This window comes from Heterocephalus glaber, unplaced genomic scaffold (assembly GCF_053883595.1).
Source record: "Heterocephalus glaber isolate CG9 unplaced genomic scaffold, H.glaber_assembly_v1.0 deba00001428, whole genome shotgun sequence".
Lineage (NCBI taxonomy): Eukaryota > Metazoa > Chordata > Mammalia > Rodentia > Bathyergidae > Heterocephalus > Heterocephalus glaber.
Window position 1 is genome coordinate 30,112,471 of NW_028258293.1, and position 21,759 is coordinate 30,134,229.

At 48.7% G+C, this 21,759-nt stretch overlaps 1 protein-coding gene, 1 long non-coding RNA gene and 1 pseudogene across 3 annotated transcripts in view; 1 reads left to right on the forward strand and 2 right to left on the reverse strand.

Annotated features, from left to right (window-relative positions):
* The window catches only part of LOC110345577 (uncharacterized), a 50,514-nt gene that overhangs the window by 11,206 nt on the left and 17,549 nt on the right, over positions 1-21,759 (reverse strand). The window lies entirely within an intron of this gene.
* On the forward strand, positions 1,135-19,804 carry Mogat2 (monoacylglycerol O-acyltransferase 2). Its single transcript, XM_087211946.1, has 8 exons — positions 1,135-1,159; positions 2,314-2,421; positions 5,883-6,061; positions 15,662-15,902; positions 16,218-16,392; positions 17,014-17,213; positions 18,148-18,207; positions 18,750-19,804. Exons 3-8 carry the CDS (start codon positions 6,038-6,040, stop codon positions 18,902-18,904), a joined length of 855 nt encoding a protein of 284 aa, XP_087068072.1. The 5' UTR covers positions 1,135-1,159; positions 2,314-2,421; positions 5,883-6,037; the 3' UTR covers positions 18,905-19,804.
* Positions 11,608-13,154, reverse strand: LOC106010950 (FMR1 autosomal homolog 1 pseudogene; annotated as a pseudogene).

Here is a 21,759-nt window from a genome sequence, read left to right on the forward strand (position 1 = left end):
GAAATGGAACAATGAACCATGTCTAATAGGTCAGGATGAGATCTGAGAATTGACCCCTGGATTTAGCAACCAGGAGGCCATTGGCAATCTTACCAAGGGCAGTTTTGTGGAATGTCACACAGGTGATTTGGGAGAAGCTTTCTGCTGAGCCAGGTGCTTCTGACACTGTTAAAACAGTTTGTTTGGTTTGTTTTGGTACCGGGGATCGAACTCGGGTCCTTGTGCTTGCAAGGCAAGCGCTGGAACCACTGAGCTAAAACCCCAGCTGTTAAAACAGTTTGAAGCAGCACTTCTCCAAGTAACCCAGATCCCACTGCAGTGAGTTTTCTCGACTCTTGATTTACTGATAATCAATATCACAAAAACTACTAACACCTCCATTAAGTAAGCATTCATTGATTTCCATCAGGAAAGTGGAGTTGTTTGGAAGCCTAGTATCTCAAAGAGCTTCTGTTTTGATTTTTCATCTGTCAAAGGAGTACCACAAGTACAAAACACACAAGTGTGGAGCAAGAGAGGACAGATGGGAGGTGAGCTTGGAAAAGCATGAGCACAGAAAGCCCTTCTAAGAGTTTTGCTGTGCAGTGAGCAGAGAAGTGGGGCAGGAGGTGGAGGAGATGGTAGAGTTGGGGACTTCTAGATGGGAGCTATTGCAGTATACTTGTGGAGGGGAGAAGTGGACACACAAGAGAAGAAGCAAGAGCTGCAGCCAGGTAACTGAGCAGAAGGGACTGTATCATGCTGGGGGCTTCATCTGCCAAGTGGTAGGAAGAGCAAGTCAAGTAGTCCTGGCAAGGTGGTCCTGCAGATAAGGCGTTACCAAAGGGCTGCTAAGTGCCAGAAGGCTCCTTCTTGTTCTCCTTTTTTTTTAACCAGGCCCCAGCGGAAGGACTCAAAGGTTTCTTCTAGGAAACAAGGCCCTGCCTGGGTGGGGCAGGGAGGTGTTGCCACTGGGCTGGGCTGGGCTGGGCTGGGCTGGGCTGGGCTGGATACCGCCCTCTCCCTGACAGGCTCAGGAAGCCTGAAGCTCAACTGAGCTCAGAGACCCAGCCTCGGAGCCAGGACAGCATGGTGGAGTTTGCACCTCTGTCGGTGCCTTGGGAGCGCAGGCTGCAGACTTTCACGGTCCTATAGTGGGTCTTCTCCTTCTTGGCCCTGGGTAAGGCTGGCCGGGTAAGGCTGGACCCGTGGGCTCCTGGGTGGGGTGGAGCAGCCACATTCGAAGCGCACACAGCTCATTGATAGTGCTGAGATCCAAGAGAGGCTTTGTTGTGTTGAGAGTCCCAGCCCACAGGGACGTCTTGGGTCTGCCGGAAGCCTCTGAGGGTAGGGAGGATCACCTGTGGCTTTGGGCAGGCTTGGGTTTTCCTGAACTGTGCTGTGGGCTCCTCCTTGGCCTGGGAGGAGACCCTGCTACAAGCTGGGTGAGGGTGAAGGGAGCATCTGGGTGATGCTGGGAACTGCTCCGCAGGCTGCAGAATGGGTAACAATGCTGCCTCCTAGGCCATTGCGGGTGAGCTGAGGAAAGATTCTGGCTCTGCCCAGTGCAGACCTGGGTGGCCCTGGGCTGGCCTCCCACAGGAGTTTGTGCCATGTCCCTCCCTCACCCCAGTGCTGAAGGGAGCATTTTCAAGGAGAGTTTGAGACTGTGGATTGGGAAGGAGTGACTGGGAATGTGGGAGAGTCTTCCTTTCCTCTGCTACCTTCAGGACTGGGGGTTCAGTCTGTGCACAAGTACTACCTCCTGTTAAGATGCTGACATACTGTGCACACATTGGTCAATAGCCATTACACACACACACACACACACACAGACACTCCCTCAGAACTTCTTCAAGATTTTACACCTGAAGGATTCATCCCTGCAGAGCAGGCCCTCTGGGACTCTGCCCCTACTATCTCTTCTAACTGATCTCATTGATCTGCATCTCCATCCTAAGGGCTGTGAAACATGTTTAATGTGGGTAGTTTATCCCCATAAGGCAAATGAGCAGAGATGAATACCTAAAGCCCCAGGCTGCAGGTTAGAGTTTTGGGCTCCACTCTGGCCAGAGGAGGAAAAGCTAAGGAGGCAGAGAGAAGAAGGAGAGAGGTGGGAGTGCTGGGAGGAGGTGTAGGGCGTGGGGGGAGCAGAGAGGGAGGCCTCAGCCCAGTCAAGTCAGAGGGCGGTGGGGTCCACAGCCAAGTGGGCTGTGACCAAGGGGTCACCAGGGACATGGAACTTCATGCTTAGCCTGCCTCCGGTGACCTTGGAGGACAGGAGTATGTCTGAGTGGCTGTGCCCACCCTAACCATGCAGGCCTATGGCAACAGCCTGGCCCCATTATTACAGGAGGCTGGGAAGGTCAGGAGCAGAACCCAGAAACCAAACAAGACCCAGGCCTGGAGGGCAGCTGAGGAAAGGAGTCTGGGCCCTTTTGTGTGAGTACAGCTTCCTTTGTTCCTTGTCCCTAGGGCAAAGGGGAGCCTCCCACAGGCTTCTGGTAGGGAGTGACAGGGTTCAAACTGTGTTAAATGTCCCTGTGCTTGCAGCACAGGTGTCTGCTGTTTAGAGTGTGGGGAAACAGAGAGAGGCAGAAAGATTCACAATCTAGATCATGGGTCACCAAGTTAGGGCCCATGGGGTCACTGTTTATATATAGTCGAAGTGTAAGAATGCTTTTTATGTTCTTAAAATGGTTTTTATGTTCTTAAATGGCTACTGATGTAACTATCTACATAATATCCTTCAATTTGAGCTGCAAAGTCAAAAATATTTGCTACCTGGACCTCTAAGAAAAGACCCTGGTACAGGGGCTGGCAGGGAGTGAAAGAAGGATCCCAATTCAAAAGATGTTTAGGAGCTGGGAATCCCTGGGCACTAGCAACTGGTGTGGATGGAGAGGAAAATGGAGTTGATGCCCAGGTGTCACTGTGCTTGGTGAGCTGTCCTCACCAAATTCGGGCACTTAGGAGAAGACTTGGGAATGTGGAGAGAAGAGGCTTGCTGTGTTACCTTAGCCAAACATTTACACACCCTCTCTGGCCCTCCAGAAAGTAGAGGTTTAACTATTTCCCCCTCAGGCCTGTCAGGATTAAGTGAAAGATGGTCACGTAATCACATGATAGGAGGTCACATAATCACGTGAAAGTGTGAAAGTGTCTCCTTTCCTGAACTACTGAGAACACCACTCAGGGGTCCTCCTGCTGGCAGCCGGGAGGCTGAGTCCAGGGTTGGGGTGGAGGTGGGGATAGTGGCATGTGGGGTCCTTTCTGGTCAAGAGTAAATGCACTCTGTTTGTTCCTAACCCCCCCCCCCCACTGCAAAAGTAACATATACCCTAACACATTCAAACACATTTAGGGTGTGACCCTAAAGTAAGACTTCCCATAGTCTCACCTTCCAGGGAGCAACTCTTAACAATTCCTACTCTGGAGCTGGTTTTCTTCAACTGGGAACTACCCAAGGGGAAAGAGGCCTAGCTGGGTGATTACTTTTATTTTTTACACTACATGTATGTTTTTATATTAAATATTTCACATTAAAACTATTTAATGTAAAAAAATGAACAAAAGTTAAGTCACTCTCCTCTCCGTCCTTGCTCCCTGGTGTCTTGTCACTTTCCTCCAGACCTGCATGAGTCCTTCCCTCCCTGTGCGTGAGTGATGCGCCGTTCCTTGTACATGGTGGCATTTCAGTTCCACTATTCTGCAAATTTCTCTTTAAAATTGTTCATTATAAAATATTTAAGACAAACAAAAACATAACCAACCCATGAGCCATTTGGGTTCCTCCCTGTGCCCCTGCCCACCTGGAGAAACCCAGGCCCTTGTGAGGATCGAGGCTGGATTAGGGCAGGACAGGAGCAGCAGGCTGGAATGAGGGCTGGGGTGCGTGGAGGGAGGGGCTGTTGTGAGAATGCAGACTCCCCACTGGCATTTCTTCCTGTTTCTCAAGAGACATCCTCATCTGGGTTGGTATGGGAAGCCTCCCTATTTTTTCACTAGTAAAAATTTCAGTAATATTTGCAAACAAGGGCAAATGTAAAAGCAACCAAAATGTCCATCAGGGGATAAATGGATAAACAAAACGTGGCATATATCTATATATATCTATATCTATATACATACCATGGAATGTTATTCAGCCATAAAAAGGAAGTTGTGACACGTGCTACAAACATGAACTGAAAATATGCTGAGAGAAGTTAAGTCAGTCCAAAAAGACAAATACTGCCAGGTGTGGTGGCACACATCTGTAATACCAGCACTTGGGAGGCTGAGGCAGCAGGATTGCTGCCAGTTCAAGGCCCGTCCTGGGCTACATAGAGAGTTCAAGGCCATCCTGAACTATACAGCAAGAGTCTGTCTCAAAAAACCAAAAATGACAAATACTGCATGATTCCACTCATAGGAGGAAGCGGGGGTAGTCACAGAGAGAACAGAATAGAATGGTGGTTCTCAGAGATAGAAGGGGCTAATGAGTTATTGTTTAGTGAGTAAAAAGTTTCTTTTTGGGATAACTAAAAATGTTCTAGTGGTTGGTAGTGGTGATGGTTGCACGAAGTATGAATGTACTTACTGTCACTGAACTGTGTATTTTAAAATGGTTACGATGTTAAGTTTATCTCATAAATATCTTACCAGAATAAAAACCTTTAAAACAAAACGAAAACTGAATGCCCCAAACACAACACTGGAAAGTTGGCTTCACACTGGTACACACTAGACTACCAGCACCTGGCACCTTGTAGATGCTCCCTGCAAAGTGAATATTTGTGGGCCCCAATCTACACCTGCTCCATTTTGAGCCTGTACTATGGTTCAAACCGAGTCAAAGTCACCTCTTCCAGGAAGGCTGGAAAGCCTAATCCTCCCTCCTTCTAAGTGGACTCTACACCAGTAGCTGGCCTTCTTTAAGAACATGTGTGCCGGGTGTGGAGGTTGGGCTCAGTGATAAAGTGCTTGCCTAGCATGTACAAGGCCCTGGGTTCAATCCCCAGCACCGTGGGTGAAAAAATGGAGTGGAAAAATGAGTGGAGCAAATGGTGTGGGGAGAGTGATATTCTCTGGGAATAATACTCCATTGGCATCAGATTAGGGATGACCCCACAGACCACTTGACCTTGAAACGCAACAGGATTTGCTTGCAGCAAGGGTCAGAGAGGAATTCCTTGCTGGGCCTGGGCCTGGGCCTGGGCCTGCTGCACCTACAGGCTGGCCAGGGGCTGCCCTCTGTCTGCCTCCTTCCTTCACCAGCGAAGGGCATTGGAGGCGAAGACAGTGGAGCTTGGTGGTTTCAAGGTTCTGAGCACTTGCATGTGTCCAGAGCATTGGGTGTGGATGGGGAGAGGGGAGCAAGAGCAGGAGGGGACAGGGCCAGCCACAGGGAGTCCGATGCCAGCTGAGCTGTTGGGGCTGTGCCATGATGTCACAGGGAAGCCATGGAGGGCTTTAATAGGAAAGGGGACCCAGCTGGACTTATCTAATGGGATGAGGCAGGGGCTGGGCAGGAAAGGGTCTCTATTCTGAGTCCCCAAAGCTGGGAACTAGAAGTGTTAGTCCAATCAGTGCTCCCCTGGTACTGAGCACAGGGTGCATGCAGACCACCTGACTGGGAGAGGGGCAGGGAGGGCATGAGTGTGAGTCAGGCAGTTTGGTGCAGTGGGGGACATGACTTGGAAGTAAGCCCATGGGCTCAACCACGCTCCAGGGTGACGCTGGGCTGGCACCCCATCTCCTTTGTGGAGGAGGCATAGGAATAAAGCAGGTCTTCTTCCTGGGCTCAAGGACTAGACAGGATGGCGCTACCAGCGTGGGCCTCATGGCAATATTCTGGTCCAGGCAGTGTCACTGCCTTCTTTACTGACCTAGGGTCCCTGATACTCTGCTTCCCTCCCCAGGCCAGATCTGCATCGGGGTCTTCACATTCCTCCTATTCACCAGGTTCTGGCTCCTGTCTGTCCTGTATGCCACCTGGTGGTTCCTGGACCGAGACAAGCCTCGGCGGGGCGGCAGGCGCGTAGAGACCATCAGGTGCTGGGCCATATGGAAGTACATGAGGGACTATTTCCCGGCCTCGGTGAGCACTGGGCTAGTTTGTGGTGGGGGCGAGGGCCTGGCTGCAGTGGGGGTCAGGGCCCCAGAGCTCCACATCTCTGAGGGACATGTGGCCCTGCGTGCAGTGAGCAGAGCACTAGGCTGGGAGGCAGGAGCCCTGGGCTTTGTGCAGCTAGGGGTAGGATCCAGCTTGTCTCTGGCCATGGTTTCCCAACTACAGCCATGTAGGGCCAATGAGAGGATTTGAATGAGCTCTGTGGGGTGTGTAGTATCCCACTCATGTGTTTTAAAGGTGCAAACCTATAGTGGCCCAGGTTTGGGGTAAAGGTAAAAAACTGCAGGTCTTAAGAAAGCATTTAGCCCACAATTATACTCCTCACGGGGGGAGGGAGGGGAAGCTGGCCTTGTTTTAGAAATAGGAGAGAGGAAAAGTGTGAAATGTGGCCTCTGGAACCAGACACACTAGATTCCGATCTCAGGTCAGCTGTGTGACCTTGGGTGAGTTACATAGTCTGTCTGAGCCTGTTTTGTAAGATGTGAACTGGAGATGATGCCACATACCTTCCTGGGTAGCATTTATTCATCGAGACAAAGAAGGCAAAGCACTTGTCAGTCCTCGGGAAACTGGTATAGTATTATTTCACTGAGTCAGTGGAACTCTGAGACATGGAGCCCTGGGCATGGCTATGGTTTGAGGGGACTCTAGGGACCTGGAGCCTGCTGCTCTGACCTTCACCTCTACCTGGCTTCTCTCAACCTACAGGAACCCCATCTCTTCCTGCCTCTCCAGGAATTAGGTCCCCAGCTGGGGAGATGGTGGAGGAAATGGGTTCACAGAGGTTAAACAGCTACCTGAGTCATAGGCACTTGGCACCAGAGTCAGGGATCTTGCCTTGCTTCCTTCTGAGAGTCCTAGGTCTATCGGAGGGCAATCAATCCTCCGACTGCCTAGAAAGGGGGACCATGAAAAAAAGACAGTGGAGACTTGTGAAATTTCCAAGTACATGGGGGAGGGCAGGAGGTCTGTACCTCAGCGTGGCCAAAGACAAAGACACTCCAAGCTAGCCATTATTTATTGAGCATACATAATAATTGGAAGGAGTATCAGGTGACTTGATGAGGGTCTTAGGTTGCTGAGGATCTTATGTTGATAAGGGTGGCAAGGAGAGCATTCTTACAATAGTAGATGGGCCAAGAGAGCAGGCTAATAAAAATCTTGTCCTTCCCTCAGGTAAAACCTTTCTCTTTTTTTATTACTACTCGGTTCTTGAAGAACCAGGATGTCTTCAGCTGATGTACTCTTGCCCTTGAGCGTCATAGTATCATGGGACTATTGAGGCCTCAACTTGTGACTGGAGGCAAAACGAAGTTATGTTTCTGCATGCTACAGCTGGCTAGTGGGCAAGGTGACATTGGGCCTTAGACAGCCATGTTATACTTTAATTATGAAAGAATTTTTCCCCCAAATTTATGTAGAATGGCTCTCCACATAGGTCCTCACAAAGGCTAGCAAGATCTGAGTGACAATTGTAGCCCCTAGCACCCTAGTGAGTAGGGCCTCAGGCCAAAGGCCAAGTGGGAGGGGCAGAGCAAGGGAGTGGGCTGGCTTAGATTGCCGGGTTCATGAGGGGTCATGGGGTCAAAGAGCAGAACACATGTGCTAGCTTGGGAGTCTCAGGTTGGGGGCAGTTTGCCCCACCCTGCCCCTCAGCTGTGCTTCCTCTGTAGGGCCCCTTCCTGGGATCTTGTCAGCAAAGACAAGTCAGGACTTGCTGGGTCCCAAGAGCAGCCAGGGGTGTGTCACGGGCAGAGTCCCCTGTCCCCACCCCTGGACCTCTGAGCTTTGAGATTCTGAACTCCCTTCCCTGCTTCTCATTTCTCTAGCCCAAGCCTCCTCATTCTGTGCCAGGATGGTCAGGTTTCCCCTGGAAAAGTGTAGCCTTAGCTCCAAAGGACACTATCTGCCACACCTACTGGGGCGTTTCTAGCTGCAGGGCTGGCAGAAGGGATGCTGAGGCGGTGCCATTGCCCTTTCTGCTCCTTCCCCAGCCAGATGGTCCTTGAGAAAGCTTCTCAACCCACTGTTGGGATGCTGGACTTCTTTCGCAGAAACCCTGTGCACAGTTTTTCAGGCTTGTTGCGCACCCTTGGCAACACCTCTGCCAAGCATGAGCAGTACCACGGCATGGCCAGCAGAGGGCCAGTGGCTGTTCATTGTGGCTTTGCCCTCTATTGAGCTGGGCGCCTGCAGGCATGGAATGTGGCCTGCAGACCCCCTTGCCACAGGCCTCCCAGGACACTCTCCCTCCCATCTGCACACCTTTCAGCACAGTCCCTGCAATGCCCTTGGGCTAAGCAGAAGGTTGGTGGCCCCAACTCTGCTGAGCTCCCCACACAGCCCCTGCATTCCCGTCACTTGCATGTGGCCCTCCCATGATAATTTTTGAGCTTCCATCAGTTCTCACTGTGACTTTATGAACTAGCTTCTAGTGGTGGAATTTCAAGCCAAATTAGGAAACTGTTCTCTAAAGTCACCCTGTCAGCTTCCTAGAGAGCTAATGTCAGGCAAGGCTTCTAGTAGGGGGAGCTGTTCCTACTGCTGCCCAAAGATGGCCCAGGAGCTGGGTGTCCCTAGATGGAAAGTTTCATCATCCAGAGCAAACACTATCTACATAGGCCAAGGCCTTGGGGGTGGGGGACTGAGTTCTGTGACCAGGTCTATGACCGAAGGTCAGGAAATGCTGGTCACTGTCACCGCCAGACATGGGGCAGGACTGGACATCATTCCACCCACCTGTCTGCCCCTGCCCCTCCCAGCCCTCCTCCTGGAGGCTCTCTCAGCCTTGGTACCATTGGCATTTGGAACTGGATAATTCTTTGTTGTGGGGACTGTTCTCAACTCTGGTGTGTCTGTTCACTCCATGCCAGCAGCACTATCTTCTCCCAGCTGTGGCAACCAAAATTACCTGCAGATATTACCAAATGTCCCCATCAAGGGGGCAGGAGGTGACAAACTTGCCATAACTGACAACCATTGCTCTAGAGCCAAGGGTCTGGGTCCTAAGCTTCCCTTTCTGACTGACTCATCCTCCCTCTCCTCTAACCTGAGCCCTGACTCCAGTCATTTCTTTTTCTGGGCTCCACATCTTCCAACACTCCTGGAGTCTTCCTTTGAACAGAACCTATTTTTTGTTGTAGTCTGCAGTCCCAGCACCCTGGGCCCTCACCTGCCTCTTCTTCCCCTTTGCCATTCCAGTTCCCCAGTCATGAGCCAAGTCACTGTACTGGTGCCTGGTACATAATCCCACCCCTTTGCCTGCAGGGAGCAGAGTCTGTAAACATGGAGCCTGGCCACCTGGGTGGTTCACATCCCACCTCTGCCTCTTCACCAGCTGTGTGACCCAGAGAAACAGCCTGTGTCTCGGTTTCCTCATCTGTGACCTAGGCAGTGACACCAGTACTTCCCTCACAGGGTCATGGGGGGAAGTAAGTTGGTATATGCAAGGTGCCTGGCACAGAGTAGGTGCTGAGAATGCCTCCCACCCTATGCACTCTTTCCAGTGCTAAGGATCTGGTACAGACTGTATATCTTCAACTCTATAATATCCTCAGTTGTAGATTGTACAATATGTTAGGTACCATTGAGGGGGAAAAAAACTGAGGATTGCAAGATGCAGCTTGATTTCAAAATGTTTAGGACTAGAGGGAAAGGTGCAGTTGAGGACTGAGGGAATGTGTCTATAGGTGTCAGTGGGTATTTGTCAAAAGACTGCATGGCTGTGGCAAGGTGACAGGATGAGCAGGGATGAGAACATCGCTAAGAAGCTAGGAAGGCTGAATTGTGACCCATGCCCACAAGGAAACTACTGCCAGAGCCAGGGAGGAGATGAAGGCTTTTCACCCAACCATCTTGTCATGCTGGGAGGTGACAGGGAAGGACCCCAGTCCCTGCTTATACACTCAGGCACCCACACACCTGCCCAAGGCCAGCACTAGACCTGCTGAGTCAGATGCTGTTTGCTGGGCATTTTTAACTTGCCAAATAATCTAGGTGCATAACAAGCCCTGCCCAGTGAGAGGCAGCTACAGATATAGAAACCATGTTTTCCCAGGAGAAGGGCCTGGAGTCCTGGACCTCACAAGTTTCACTAGAAAGTTCCAAACCTAGTGCTTGGAGCAAAGGCTTCTGGATCTTGTGCTTTCTCTGTGCTTGGCCAGACCACAGAACTCAGATCCCAGTCTCCTGTGTGCTTAACTCCTTTGCATCCCAATGTGTTCAGCTGTGAAATGGGGCTAACACTACAGCTGGGCTCCCTAGGTCCGCAGCGAGTGTTAAACAAGCCAACAGTATGGGTGCTCTGCATCCTAAGAGAGCCATCAATGCAGCAGGCTCTGGAGCATTCTGGAAATCCCAAGGGTGTGAGAGGGCACAGGGCATCTGTGGAGAGATGGGGCTGGGCAAACAGGGCAGAGCCCTACATAGGGCTGTAGTGCAACCTGGCAAGGAGGAGCATCTTGAGGTTAAAAGAAGCATCCTGGCCCCTCCGTCTGGAAGATCTGAAATCCTCACATGAAGACGGGACACAAGTGTTCAAGTTTCATGCCTGCAAATATCCACAACTGATGAATGGACAGGCACAATGTGGTCTATGCATACAATGGAATATTAGTGAATCACAAAATAGAATGAAGTTATGATACATGCTACAATAGGGATAGGCCTCAAAAGCATTATATTAAGTGAAGAAAGCCAGACACAAAGGCCACATGTTGAATGATTCCATTTTTAGAGATGTCCAGAATAGGCAAATTCAGAGACAGAGAGTAGATTTGCAGTTGCCAGGGGTTGGGGAGGGAGGAAATGACTCCCATAATAGATTTGGGTTTCTTTCTGGGGTGTTGAAAATGCTATGGAATTAGTGGTAATGGTTGCATGGTCTTTTATGTAGATGTCTCTGGGCGTTAGAATTCTCTGAGTCTGGCTGGTAAAGAGACATACATAAACCCAAAAATTCTAAGGAAAAAAAATCACAATTATATAAGCTGTCCCAAACTGAAAGGATAAACATCTGACCCTAAGACAGCAATGGCAAACCTTTTAGAGCTTTCAGTGATACAAACAGCCCACTGCAGCTTGTGTGCTATTTGGTCACCACTGCTTCACTAAGAAAATCAGCCCCCCACAAAGTTTTGACATGAAAAATTTTAAGTAAACCTTCAATGAGAAACACTCTTCAAGGCTTTTCCTACTTTGATTGCTATATGGTCTGCTACTCTCTATAGACAGTTGAGTGGAAACAGAAGCTTCCAAATATGTTGCCCTGCGGAGATAAATTAACTTTCTTACAAGTAAACTCTTTACAAATGTGGATGCTGACATAGTATAGAAAAGAGTAGAACTGATGGAGGATTTGCTACCACGTGGTTCATCACAACCTCAACCCTCTGAAACACTTCTGCCTCTTTCTCCTGGGTGTCTCCTGCTCTCATGCTGATGTTGACTCTCTCTTGATCATCTTCTCCTGTCAATGACCAATCACTCAACTCATCTTTACATTCAGATTCTGTTTCAGAGGGGTTAGACAGCTCAGAATTTATACCACAACTGGAGGTGTACCTAGGGCCCTGCCAACCTCTGCTTCTTCCACTATATGACCTAGAACCAATTTGTCATAGCTCTTCATCCATCTGTAGGCATTCCATTCTTAGCTGTTCCACTTCCTTTAGATAAGCAATATGATATTCTAAAAGAACTTGCACATTTCCAATGGTTTCTTTAGTGCCAGCAAATACAAGTGGAACCATCCCATCTTCTCTATATAACTTATTTTTATTGCCTCCTTCAATTCTCACCTGAACAACATCCAATTTGTCCACTATTTCTTGAATAACTTTGCCATTTTTCCCAATTACTTTCCCAACAAGATACCTAGGAACCTGAATAAAATCCTCCACAAATTCCAAGGAACCACTAGCCGTTTTTACAGTATCAGCACTCTGTCCATAGATTCTAAATGTTCCATTATCTTCATCTAGCTCAATGGCAGTAACCCCAGCGACCTGTCTAGCTTGCTGCATATTACCACTATGAGTTCCTATTGCCAGGCTCATTAAATCTTCTCTCACAAATTCCTCATGAAAAGTTGCTGCAAGTTTTGTGCATTCTAAATGCTTAGTGGCCTCTTCATTTCTGGACATAAGCATCAACTTTGTACGAATACCTTGAAAATGTGTGTCACTTAAAATATTTACTCTCTTTACAGTTGATTCACTGGCAGACAGTATCATTAGCTGTGTGGTTTCTGGATGGCAAAATATTCTGCTTTCTTAAAGTCTTTATGTGCATTTTCCTTAGCACACGCCTCTCTCAAATCCTCAGAAACAGTCACTGTGCATTCAAAGAAGGTATTTTTTTTCAGAGAAGGTATTTTTTGACAGGTTTTTTTTATTGATAGGCTGAAGTCATTCGAGTGTGACTATTGCATTATAAGTGATATTGCAAGCTGCATATTCAATGACATAAAATTCTCCTTTCATCATCTGAACTTTAGCCAACCACCATCCACATGGTTCTTGGTCATTTGCTCTGGAATATACCTCTACTTTATCTCCTTCATTAATTTCTTTCCTAATATCAGGTGGTGGTGGTGCTCTAATTTCATTAAATGGAACCTGGGATTCTGTTTTCCCAATTATTTTCAAAAACAACCGTGAGGGAGTCTTCATGAATATCTTTGATAAATCCCTTGTAGAAAACCCTGTTGGAGCCTTGACCCTCCACTGTCAGCCTTGCCGTGTTGGAACCATAGGGCCGGGGATTTAGCTCAGTGGTGCCACCGCCTGCCTCGAAAGCGCAAGGTCCCAAGTTCGATCCCCAGTACCAAAAAAAGCCAAAAATAAAAAACATGCTAGCCATGTTGGAACCACAAAAAAACCACAGTCTTTTAAAAATGGACTGAATTGTACACTTTAAAAGGATGAATTTTATGGTATGTAAATGACATCAATTTTAAAAATAGCAGCTCCCTGAGCCTAGCAATCCAGCTGTTCCCTCCTTTGGCCTCAGATAAAGCATCTACCACATCACTCATCAACTCCCCTCCTCTTTATTTACCCTTTATTTAGGCATTATCATTGTCCTATAGAACAGAGGGACAAATGAGGTGTAGAGAGGGGTAGGGCTAGGCAAAGGTCCTGTGATGAGCCAGCAACAGGTCTGGGTCTCCTGACTCCCAGCCTGGGGTTCTTTCTCCTGCTGGTGGAACCTAGGTGACATGGCAGGGCAAGATTGAGGTCAGGTGCCTTCCCTCTGAGATGGGCTGCATGAGCCTCCTCCTTTGTGTTCCTTCTCTCCTTTTCTGCTTGTCCAGGGCATATCCTCTGTCCCAGGTCTGCATGGGAGACTCAGACACATTGGACTCATGGTTTTTATCTTCACAGTCATGGCATAATAGACTTGGGAGTGGAGGACAGGTAGAAGAGGCTAGTAACAAAGATACCCGTAAAGACCAGGTCTGGGGAGGCACACACAATGCACACACTTGGACTTGTGCCTGTAGATACACGTACATGTAGATACACATCCCAATACTGGGCCCCTTGCTTAGACACAGGCTGCCTTACCAGCAAATTTCTGTACACACCAATGCTTTCTTTATTAAGGGAACAATGTTCATTCATTCATTTATTTGTTCTTTTGTTTATTTAAAGTAGTGATACATTATTGTTGGAAATCAAAGAAGAACAAAATGGTAGGTATGAAAAGTGCTATTCTGTTTTACATCTATCTCTCCAATTTTTGTCCCTGGAGGCAACTCTGACTGTCAGTGTTTGATGAATCCATATGCAAGCAAATGCACTTTCCCCTTCCCTTCTCAGTTGTGACAGTCCACACACATTGTCCACCCCTTGCTTTTTCACCTAACAAACCCTGAGGCTGTCTTTCCCCCTGAAGACAGGAAGAGGTGCTTCATCCCCTGCATGGTTGCAGTGGCTTACTGTGTGCATGATTTTCAGTTTGTCTAGACAGGCCCTGTTGAGGGACAGTCAAGTAAGTGATAAGAGTTTTTATGTCACCAAAAGATGGTGCTTCTGTTAATGACTGTTCAGATATCATTTTGCACAAGTATGAGAAATTCTGTAGGCTAAATTCCTCAGCAGTGGAATTACTGGACTAAAACAATCTTTTTACTTTTTGAGCTACATATATTCAAATTATCTTTATGGAGGCACAATCTTCTCTGTCACTAGCAGAGAATGGAAATTTATATTCAAGCATTTCAGTGCATTGACCAAGATATGTTTTTAAGCACCAACATGGGTTCCTGTGCAAGTACATTTCCCAGGGGAATAAAACAGAGACCTCTGTATTTCCATATCTAATAAGTCCCCCACTGCATGAATGGAAGGAGTTTGTCCTTGTCTGGGCAAGCAATTGCCCCTACAGTCCTCCTGCAAAGAATCAGTGGTAACCTGGAGGACATGACGGTGTTGGAACAGTGAGGATTTGCAGAGGTCAGGTCCAGGACAGGAAAATATGGAGCTGTTCAGTCTGGATGGGGCAGTCAGGCTCAGGGCCCCATTGCTGCCTGCAGGATGCTCTTAGGGTGGGCCACTAGGCCTCTGGGACCCCAAAGGTAGCAACATGAATCTTCAGGGAGTCACCAGCTAAATGTTTCAGTTTGGTAACAGGAAGAACTTTCACCTTGGCAAAGTTGAGCCTAAGTGGCTGCCTCTGAGCCTAAGGGAGTGCAAATTTCAGGGCCTGACAGTCCTGTCAGCAAGCTGGCTGCCCAAGGATTGGGGCTTAGGCCAGGGACCCTAGGACTCCTTTCTGCTGGGATGGCCACGGCTCCCAGAGTGCAGGGCACTGAAAAGGTGAACCTCATGGTTCCTGGTACGCTGGGGGAGGGACTCAGCTGCATGTAAAATCATGGTCTCCACCAGGAATTGTTCCAGACTCAGCTACATCACACAGCCTGTGCAAGCAGCATTCATTAGCTCAGTTCCTGCCTGCTTCTCCACACTCCACTTCACTTTGAAGGTGCTAATGACAAGCGCTCTCTCCCTTTCCATCTACAATGCCTTGGGGACACTGCTCCAACCTCCATGCCACAGGGCTGACCAAGCCAGGGCAAGTGGAAAGAGAGAACAGAGGGCAATGGAGGTCTGGCCTGGGAGAGCAGAGAACCACAGGGTGAGACCTGAAGGGTACAGGGCAGTAATTGTGCCAGAATCTGCACATGACAACTTTTCATTGGTCATGTCCAAGTCTAAAGGGCCACTTTTTCTTACATTGAGTGTTGTGAAAATGGGCCTTTTCCTGCATGGTAGCTCTTACAGGCGATCCTTTGATTCCATTCCATCTGGTAGTCTCAGTAATTCCAGGCTTCTCTGGGAGAGAACAGGGAAAGGGCCAAATGTTCCCATTTCATAGATGAGAAGCTGAGAGGGAAATAGTTTGTCCAAAGTCAGTATCAAGTCTGTGGGACAGCCAGCACCATGATATCATCACCTTTGTAAAAACTCAGGGTGGTCAGACAGAAAGATGAAGACCTTGAGGCTCAGAGGGGATAGCATCTTGCCAGGTTCAGTGAATGGCAGAGTCAGGATTGGCATGCAGATCCTGGCCTGGTTCACCAGATTATTGTCCCTGCAGCTGGTCAAGACTGCAGAGCTGGACCCCTCCCGGAACTACATTGCGGGCTTCCACCCCCATGGGGTCCTGGCGGCTGGAGCCTTCCTCAGCCTGTGTACTGAGAGCACAGGCTTCTCTTTTCTCTTCCCTGGCATCCACCCCTATCTGATGATGCTGAACTTGTGGTTCCGGGTCCCCTTCTTCCGGGATTACATCATGTGCTCAGGTGAGTCTCCCCGCCCAGGGAAGCTCAGGGAGATGGGGCTGGTGGTGCAGGTAGGGGGACATTTTAGGGAGGGCTCCCAACAGTTCTGTAGTTCTTCCAAAAGCCTGTACAGAAGGAGGCTAGAGCCAAAGAACTCCCTGCAGTGCTGTGCTGGGCACTGAGCCCAGAGAGGGGTTGGAGGACTCAGAGGACTCTTGTCTGAAGTGGGGTGTCATGGAGGACTGAAGGCCTCTGTTACCCTACTGGGGATCTCCTTCTTAGGCCACACCTACCCTCTCAGTCTTGCTCCCTCACCTCAAATTCTTCTCCCCCCAGGGCTGGTCACATCAGACAAGGAGAGTGCTGGTCACATCCTGAGCAAGAAGGGCAATGGGAACCTGCTGGCCATCATTGTCGGGGGAGCTCAGGAGGCACTGGATGCCAGGCCTGGAGCCTACACACTGCTACTGCGGAACCGCAAGGGCTTCATCAGGCTCGCCCTGATCCATGGGTATGGGACCTCTGGGGAAAGCACTCTGGGCTCAGTTGGAAGTTGGCAAGGATTACATTTTGGAAGGAAAATAGCAAAGTCTAATACAAATTCTACTGTAGCTGGGAGATTCTTGGTCCATTCGCAATGAAGATTCTATTTTGGTGTTTCACCCCCAAAAACTTAGAGAAATTTTCATAAGGGAGATCAGTGATCAAAGGGACTTGTTGGGAGTGGACATATTCCCCCAAACTGACACAAGAGTTGAAACTAACAGGATCTGGAAAAATGGGGTTGAGAGCATAGGGCAGAGATGTTCTCCCACTTTCAAGTGAAGCATCTTTGAGAAACATGAGCCAGCTAGGGTGAGAGACCTTTCTAGGAGAAAAATTCAGGTCTTTTATCCCTGGGAGGACTCTCTATGGCACTCTGGGCTCCTGTCACGATGGAAGTGAGAAGTTGTAGGCCTGAAAGGGACACCCCAGCTCAGAGAGGGGGCTGTGGCAAGTCTGGGAGATAATCCAGGTCTCCTGCTTCCAGCCCAGGGTTCTGTCCTCTGCTCCAATTCCTGGTCACTGAGCCCATGAAGGAAGCTAGGTGACCTTGCAGTTTATGCTTTCTCTTCTTCTCCCCTGCACCCAGGGCAGCTCTGGTGCCAATCTTCTCCTTTGGGGAGAATGACCTATTTACCCAGGTTCAGAACTTTTCTGACTCCTGGTTGCGCCGTATCCAGAATCAGCTGCAGAAGATCATGGGCATCTCCCTCCCACTTTTCCATGGCCGTGGTATCTTCCAGTACAGCTTTGGTTTGATGCCCTACCGCCATCCCATCACCACCATAGGTAAGCTGAGACCAAGCTTGGGAGGTGTAAGGAACAGGGACAAGGCCTTGGGCTCTGAGCTGCAAGGGGACATGAGGATAGGCCAGATACATCCCCACCCTCATGGGTCTAGACTGGGAAGCATGTGCGTGAACAAGCATGCACACACACACACACGCACACGCACACACGCACACACAGCAGATAACTCTAAGGAAGTCTGGGATAACAGCTATAACAGACAGAAAGAACAATCAACAGCACTACTGATTGCCGAGCCCCTGCCATGTGCCAGGCACTACACCAGCTGTCTTATGTGCACCAGATCAGTTTATTCTAACAACCTTTGAAGCAGGGATTATTATTTCATTCATTATTATTAATATTGTTAATATTAACAATATTGACATTATTAAGATTGTCATTTTATTCATTATTATTTCATAATTTCATTGATGGTGAATGGAGGCTCAGAGAAATTATGTACTTCCAAAAGATCACACTGCCTTTGAGTAACAAAGTTGAGGTTTGAATCAAGCTCTGACTTCTTATTATGCCAGGGAAGGAAGGTTTAATTCTGAGCCAGTGGATCTAATGAGGCTTATTTGGAGAAGGTGGATACCAAGGAAAGGCATTGTATGTCACCAATGTGTGAAAAGTAGCAATCAATAGGCTCTGAATTAAAGCCTGAGGGATCTTCCTGTGCCCAATGAACCTGAGCTTTAATGCATAGAATTAATACCATCTTTTTCACTACTTGGACTCCTTTTTTGCTTTCTTCTTGGATTCCAACTTGGTTTCTCTGACAAAATTTGTAGAGAAAAGTCTATTTGCCTCACCTCCATCCATCCATTTACTGTTATTTGAGCATAGACTTTGTAATCCCCTACATCATGACCTTCCCTGTATCATGACCAAGCTTTCATGAATTTTAATCCTGCTTCTGCCTTCATAGGTTTTTCTAAGGAAGAGCCAGAGAGCTGCCTTCCCAGACATGCAGAAGCAGAGGGAGGAGGTTAGGGCTTTCTCATTTTCCATATGGTGGTGAGGGGGTTGGAGGGTGTTGCAGGTTAGGGTGCAGAGCAGTAGGGGAAGAAGAGCTAATCTGGGCTGTGAGCCCCCCTCATCCTAGAAATACCGACACTGCCAATCATGGACTCCCAGAATCAGAGCCTGGAGGCTAAGAGCACATCTGCAGGATTTAAGACCTGCTATAGCTTCTTCCCAGCTATGTGACCTGAAACAAGTCACTTAACCTTTCTGACCCTCAGTGCCTCACCAATCAAATAGGAATAGCAATAGGTTTTGTTCCCATAGGATTTCAGGACAGAGCACAATGTTAAGCACCCAGCACCCTGCCTGACACACTGAAAGCTGACTGTTGATATATCATATCAGGATCTTAGAGTTGCTCCAACACCTCTGAATCCATCACCTGAAATTAGAATTGGAAGGGATGGCAGTAAGAGCACTTTCCTGCAGAATGACCTGCTCTCAGGGCTCCTTTGACCCCTGTGGTTCCCACTCTGGACCTCTGCTCACCTCTGTGCCTTGCAGTGGGGAAGCCTATTGAGGTGCAGAAGACCCTGCAGCCTTCAGAGGAGGAGGTCAACCACCTACACCAGCGCTACATCAAGGAGCTGTGCAACCTCTTTGAGGCCCATAAACTCAAGTTCAACATTCCTGCGGACCAACACTTGGAGTTCTGCTGAGTGCTTCCAACCAGAGGAAGGGTTACAGCAAAGAGCAGGGCCAGCATTCAGGAGTCCAGGAGGAGGGGCCCAGACTCCTGCCAATCCAACCACAGCTGTCAGCCTGGAGGAGGAGACCAGACTCAGCCAGCTCTGGTTTGCACTCTTGCAGCAAAAGGAGACTCTGCAAGTCTCCCTGTGTGAAATTCAAGAGAGGCTGGAAGAGGGTAATTTGTGAGGCCTCTGTCCTCTGTTGTAATATCACTCAAAAATTACAAAAGCAAAAAAGAGGGAAAACAGAGCAGTGACGTTTTTCTTCTTCAAAGGAAGCCACCGGCCACCCCTTTCCCCTTTGTGCCCCCTCATCTTGCACCCTGAATGTCCCTTCCTCCTGGGACTGGTAAGTGAGGGGGGCAGCCAATAAGTCCTGCGCTACCCTAGGCATCTTTGTGTTTCTGGGTCCTCTGAGCTGAAGGGGATATGACCGTGGTCAGACCTCATTCTCCTTCCTCTGCACCTCAGTTTACCCAACTGACTGAGATCAACTCAAAGTCTCAGTTCTGCCATCACACAGGCCAAGAGCTCCATGAGGGCACCTCTTACTCATGTTTGGTAACTTCAATCCTGCACCTGGGCACAACTGGGAGACTCTGTAAATGCTAGCTCAATGAACGAAAGGATTCAGTTTTAGTTCCCTTCTTTCTTACCCACCCCAACAAGGTGGCTGGCAGAAGCCTCAGCCTTGACCTCCAGCCTGGCACTGTGGCCCTGATTCACCTTCCCTGGGGCTGATCAGACTGTCCCAAGGATACCATTTCTTTCTTCCTGATCCATCACCCTAAGATTTGGCTGTAGGGAGGCCAGCAAAGAGAACAAGAAACAGATGTGAGGTGTGTATGAGGTGCAAGACACTCTGAGCAGAAGAGTTCTGGATTCCCAAGGTAGGAACATGTGTGAGTAGTGAAGGATGAGACTGGCTACTTACCTTATCCTCCCTTTGTCCTGATCACTCTTTTCATTGCTGAGACAAAATGCCTGATATCCACAAGTTAAACAAGGAAAAGTTTATTTTGGCTCATATTTTGTAGAGGTTTCAGTCCATAGTCAGCTGGCTCCAAGACAGGGCAGCATGGCACAGAGGCATGATGCAGGAGAGCTGCTCATGGCATGGTGGACAGGAAGCAAAGAGAGTCAAGGGAAGAGCCAGGAAGGGAAATAAGCCCTTCCAGACCACACCCCCAATGACCTTCCTCTTCCTTGCTCTTCTAAGAGCAAATCAGCTATAAGACCTCATAATACAATCACCTTCCGAAAGCTCCACCTACGAATGCCTGAGGCTCTCAGAGGACATCTAGATAGAAACCATTAGCACTCCCTAGTGGTATGCAGATCTCACCAATACCTGCAACATGGGAGAGGGGCACTTGGAGAAGTATTGATTTGGGTTCAAATCCTGCCTTTGCTTAGTAACCCTAAGCAAGTCACATTGCCTCTACCTTGATTTTGTCATCTGACAAATAAGTATTTATTCCCAAAATGTTGTGAATAGTTCCTGAGTCATTCCATGCCCTTTATGGAATGCTGCACACTATATGTAAATTAGCTCGGTGACACGTATGCCCAGTGTCTCATGGAGGCACCTGGTATTGTGCTATTGAACAGTGAGGTATCAGGGTCACAGGAGGAACAGAAAGAAAGAGCAGTAGAGTGTGAAGAAGGGAGCAATGACTCTCTGCCCAGCACAAGTTTGGAGGAAGTAGCCATGGGCAGGGCCTTGAAGGAAGGGCAAGGGTGGCAAAGGAAATGAGTAATGGGCCACGGTAGTTATCTACTGCTACTTTGTCACCTCTTTCTAAGATGACTGGCTGAAGACAGGGAAGATAGTTACTTCTTACTGTTCTGTGTGTTCCCTGAAGGGAAGGGCTCTTCTCAGGTCTTGCTTGAGCAACTGCATTTGGCCCGTGGGTCAGTGGGGGCTGGGACATCTGGGGAGGGCAGGATCTCTTGTTGCATGTTGAGGGGACACTGGGCCTGTCTCTATCCTGACTGGCCTTTCAGCATTCAATGGTGGCTAGATTCCAACAGAAAGAGCCAAACCTGCAAGGACTCAAGTCCTCAGCCACACAACTTATACAGCATCACTTTCACCTTGGTGTGTGGATCATAATGAGTCACGAAGCCAGAGTTGAGAAATCAACTCCACCTGTGAATCAGAGGAGCACCAATGTCATCTTACAAAAGGGTGGGAATGCTTGGAGGGTTCTGGCAGATAGTTTACAAACAATATGAAAAATTTAAAACTAAAAGCCCAGGACAACATATACATATCTAGAATTCCCTATGTGGTCATGGTAAAGCCTACGTAACCCAAGGGCCCAAGCTCTGCCTCCTATCTCTGCTCTGTCTCCATGACTCTGTCCTTGGGTGTGGCAGTTAGGGTGGAGTTTCAAACTGATTTGCTTTGGGATCCACTGGGGCAGGGAGATTGGTGGAGCACTTCTATGTGTGCCTGGGTGGATCTTGGAGGCATGGCCTTGGAGTCTATGCATGATCCTTTGCCCCTTCTGCTCTGATATTCTTCCTCTACTATGCTTCCTGGCCACCATGAGCTAAGCAGCTTTACTCCACCATGCCCTTCTTCCATAATGTCTCTGCCTTGGGGCCAGGTGACCATGGACTGAAACCATGAGCACATTAAACCTCTCCTCCTTTAAACTGTGAGTGTTAGGTATTTTGTCTCAGTGATGAGACGGCCAATAAATACACCTATCCATCCCCATGTGGAGCCATGGTGAGCTGCCTGAACCACATCTACCTGTGTCCTTCCCCTGCTCCAAATATTTCTGCTTCTAGGCTAGGGTTTATATGAGTCCCAA

Excerpts from the sequence above, each read along its gene's own strand:
- Mogat2 (XM_087211946.1), top strand. The coding sequence starts at position 6,038 with ATGAGGGACTATTTCCCGGCCTCG. Across the intron at positions 15,903-16,217 it reads GGATTACATCATGTGCTCAG|GGCTGGTCACATCAGACAAG; the intron begins GTGAGTCTCCCC and ends TTCTCCCCCCAG. Across the intron at positions 18,208-18,749 it reads TGCAGAAGCAGAGGGAGGAG|TGGGGAAGCCTATTGAGGTG; the intron begins GTTAGGGCTTTC and ends TGTGCCTTGCAG.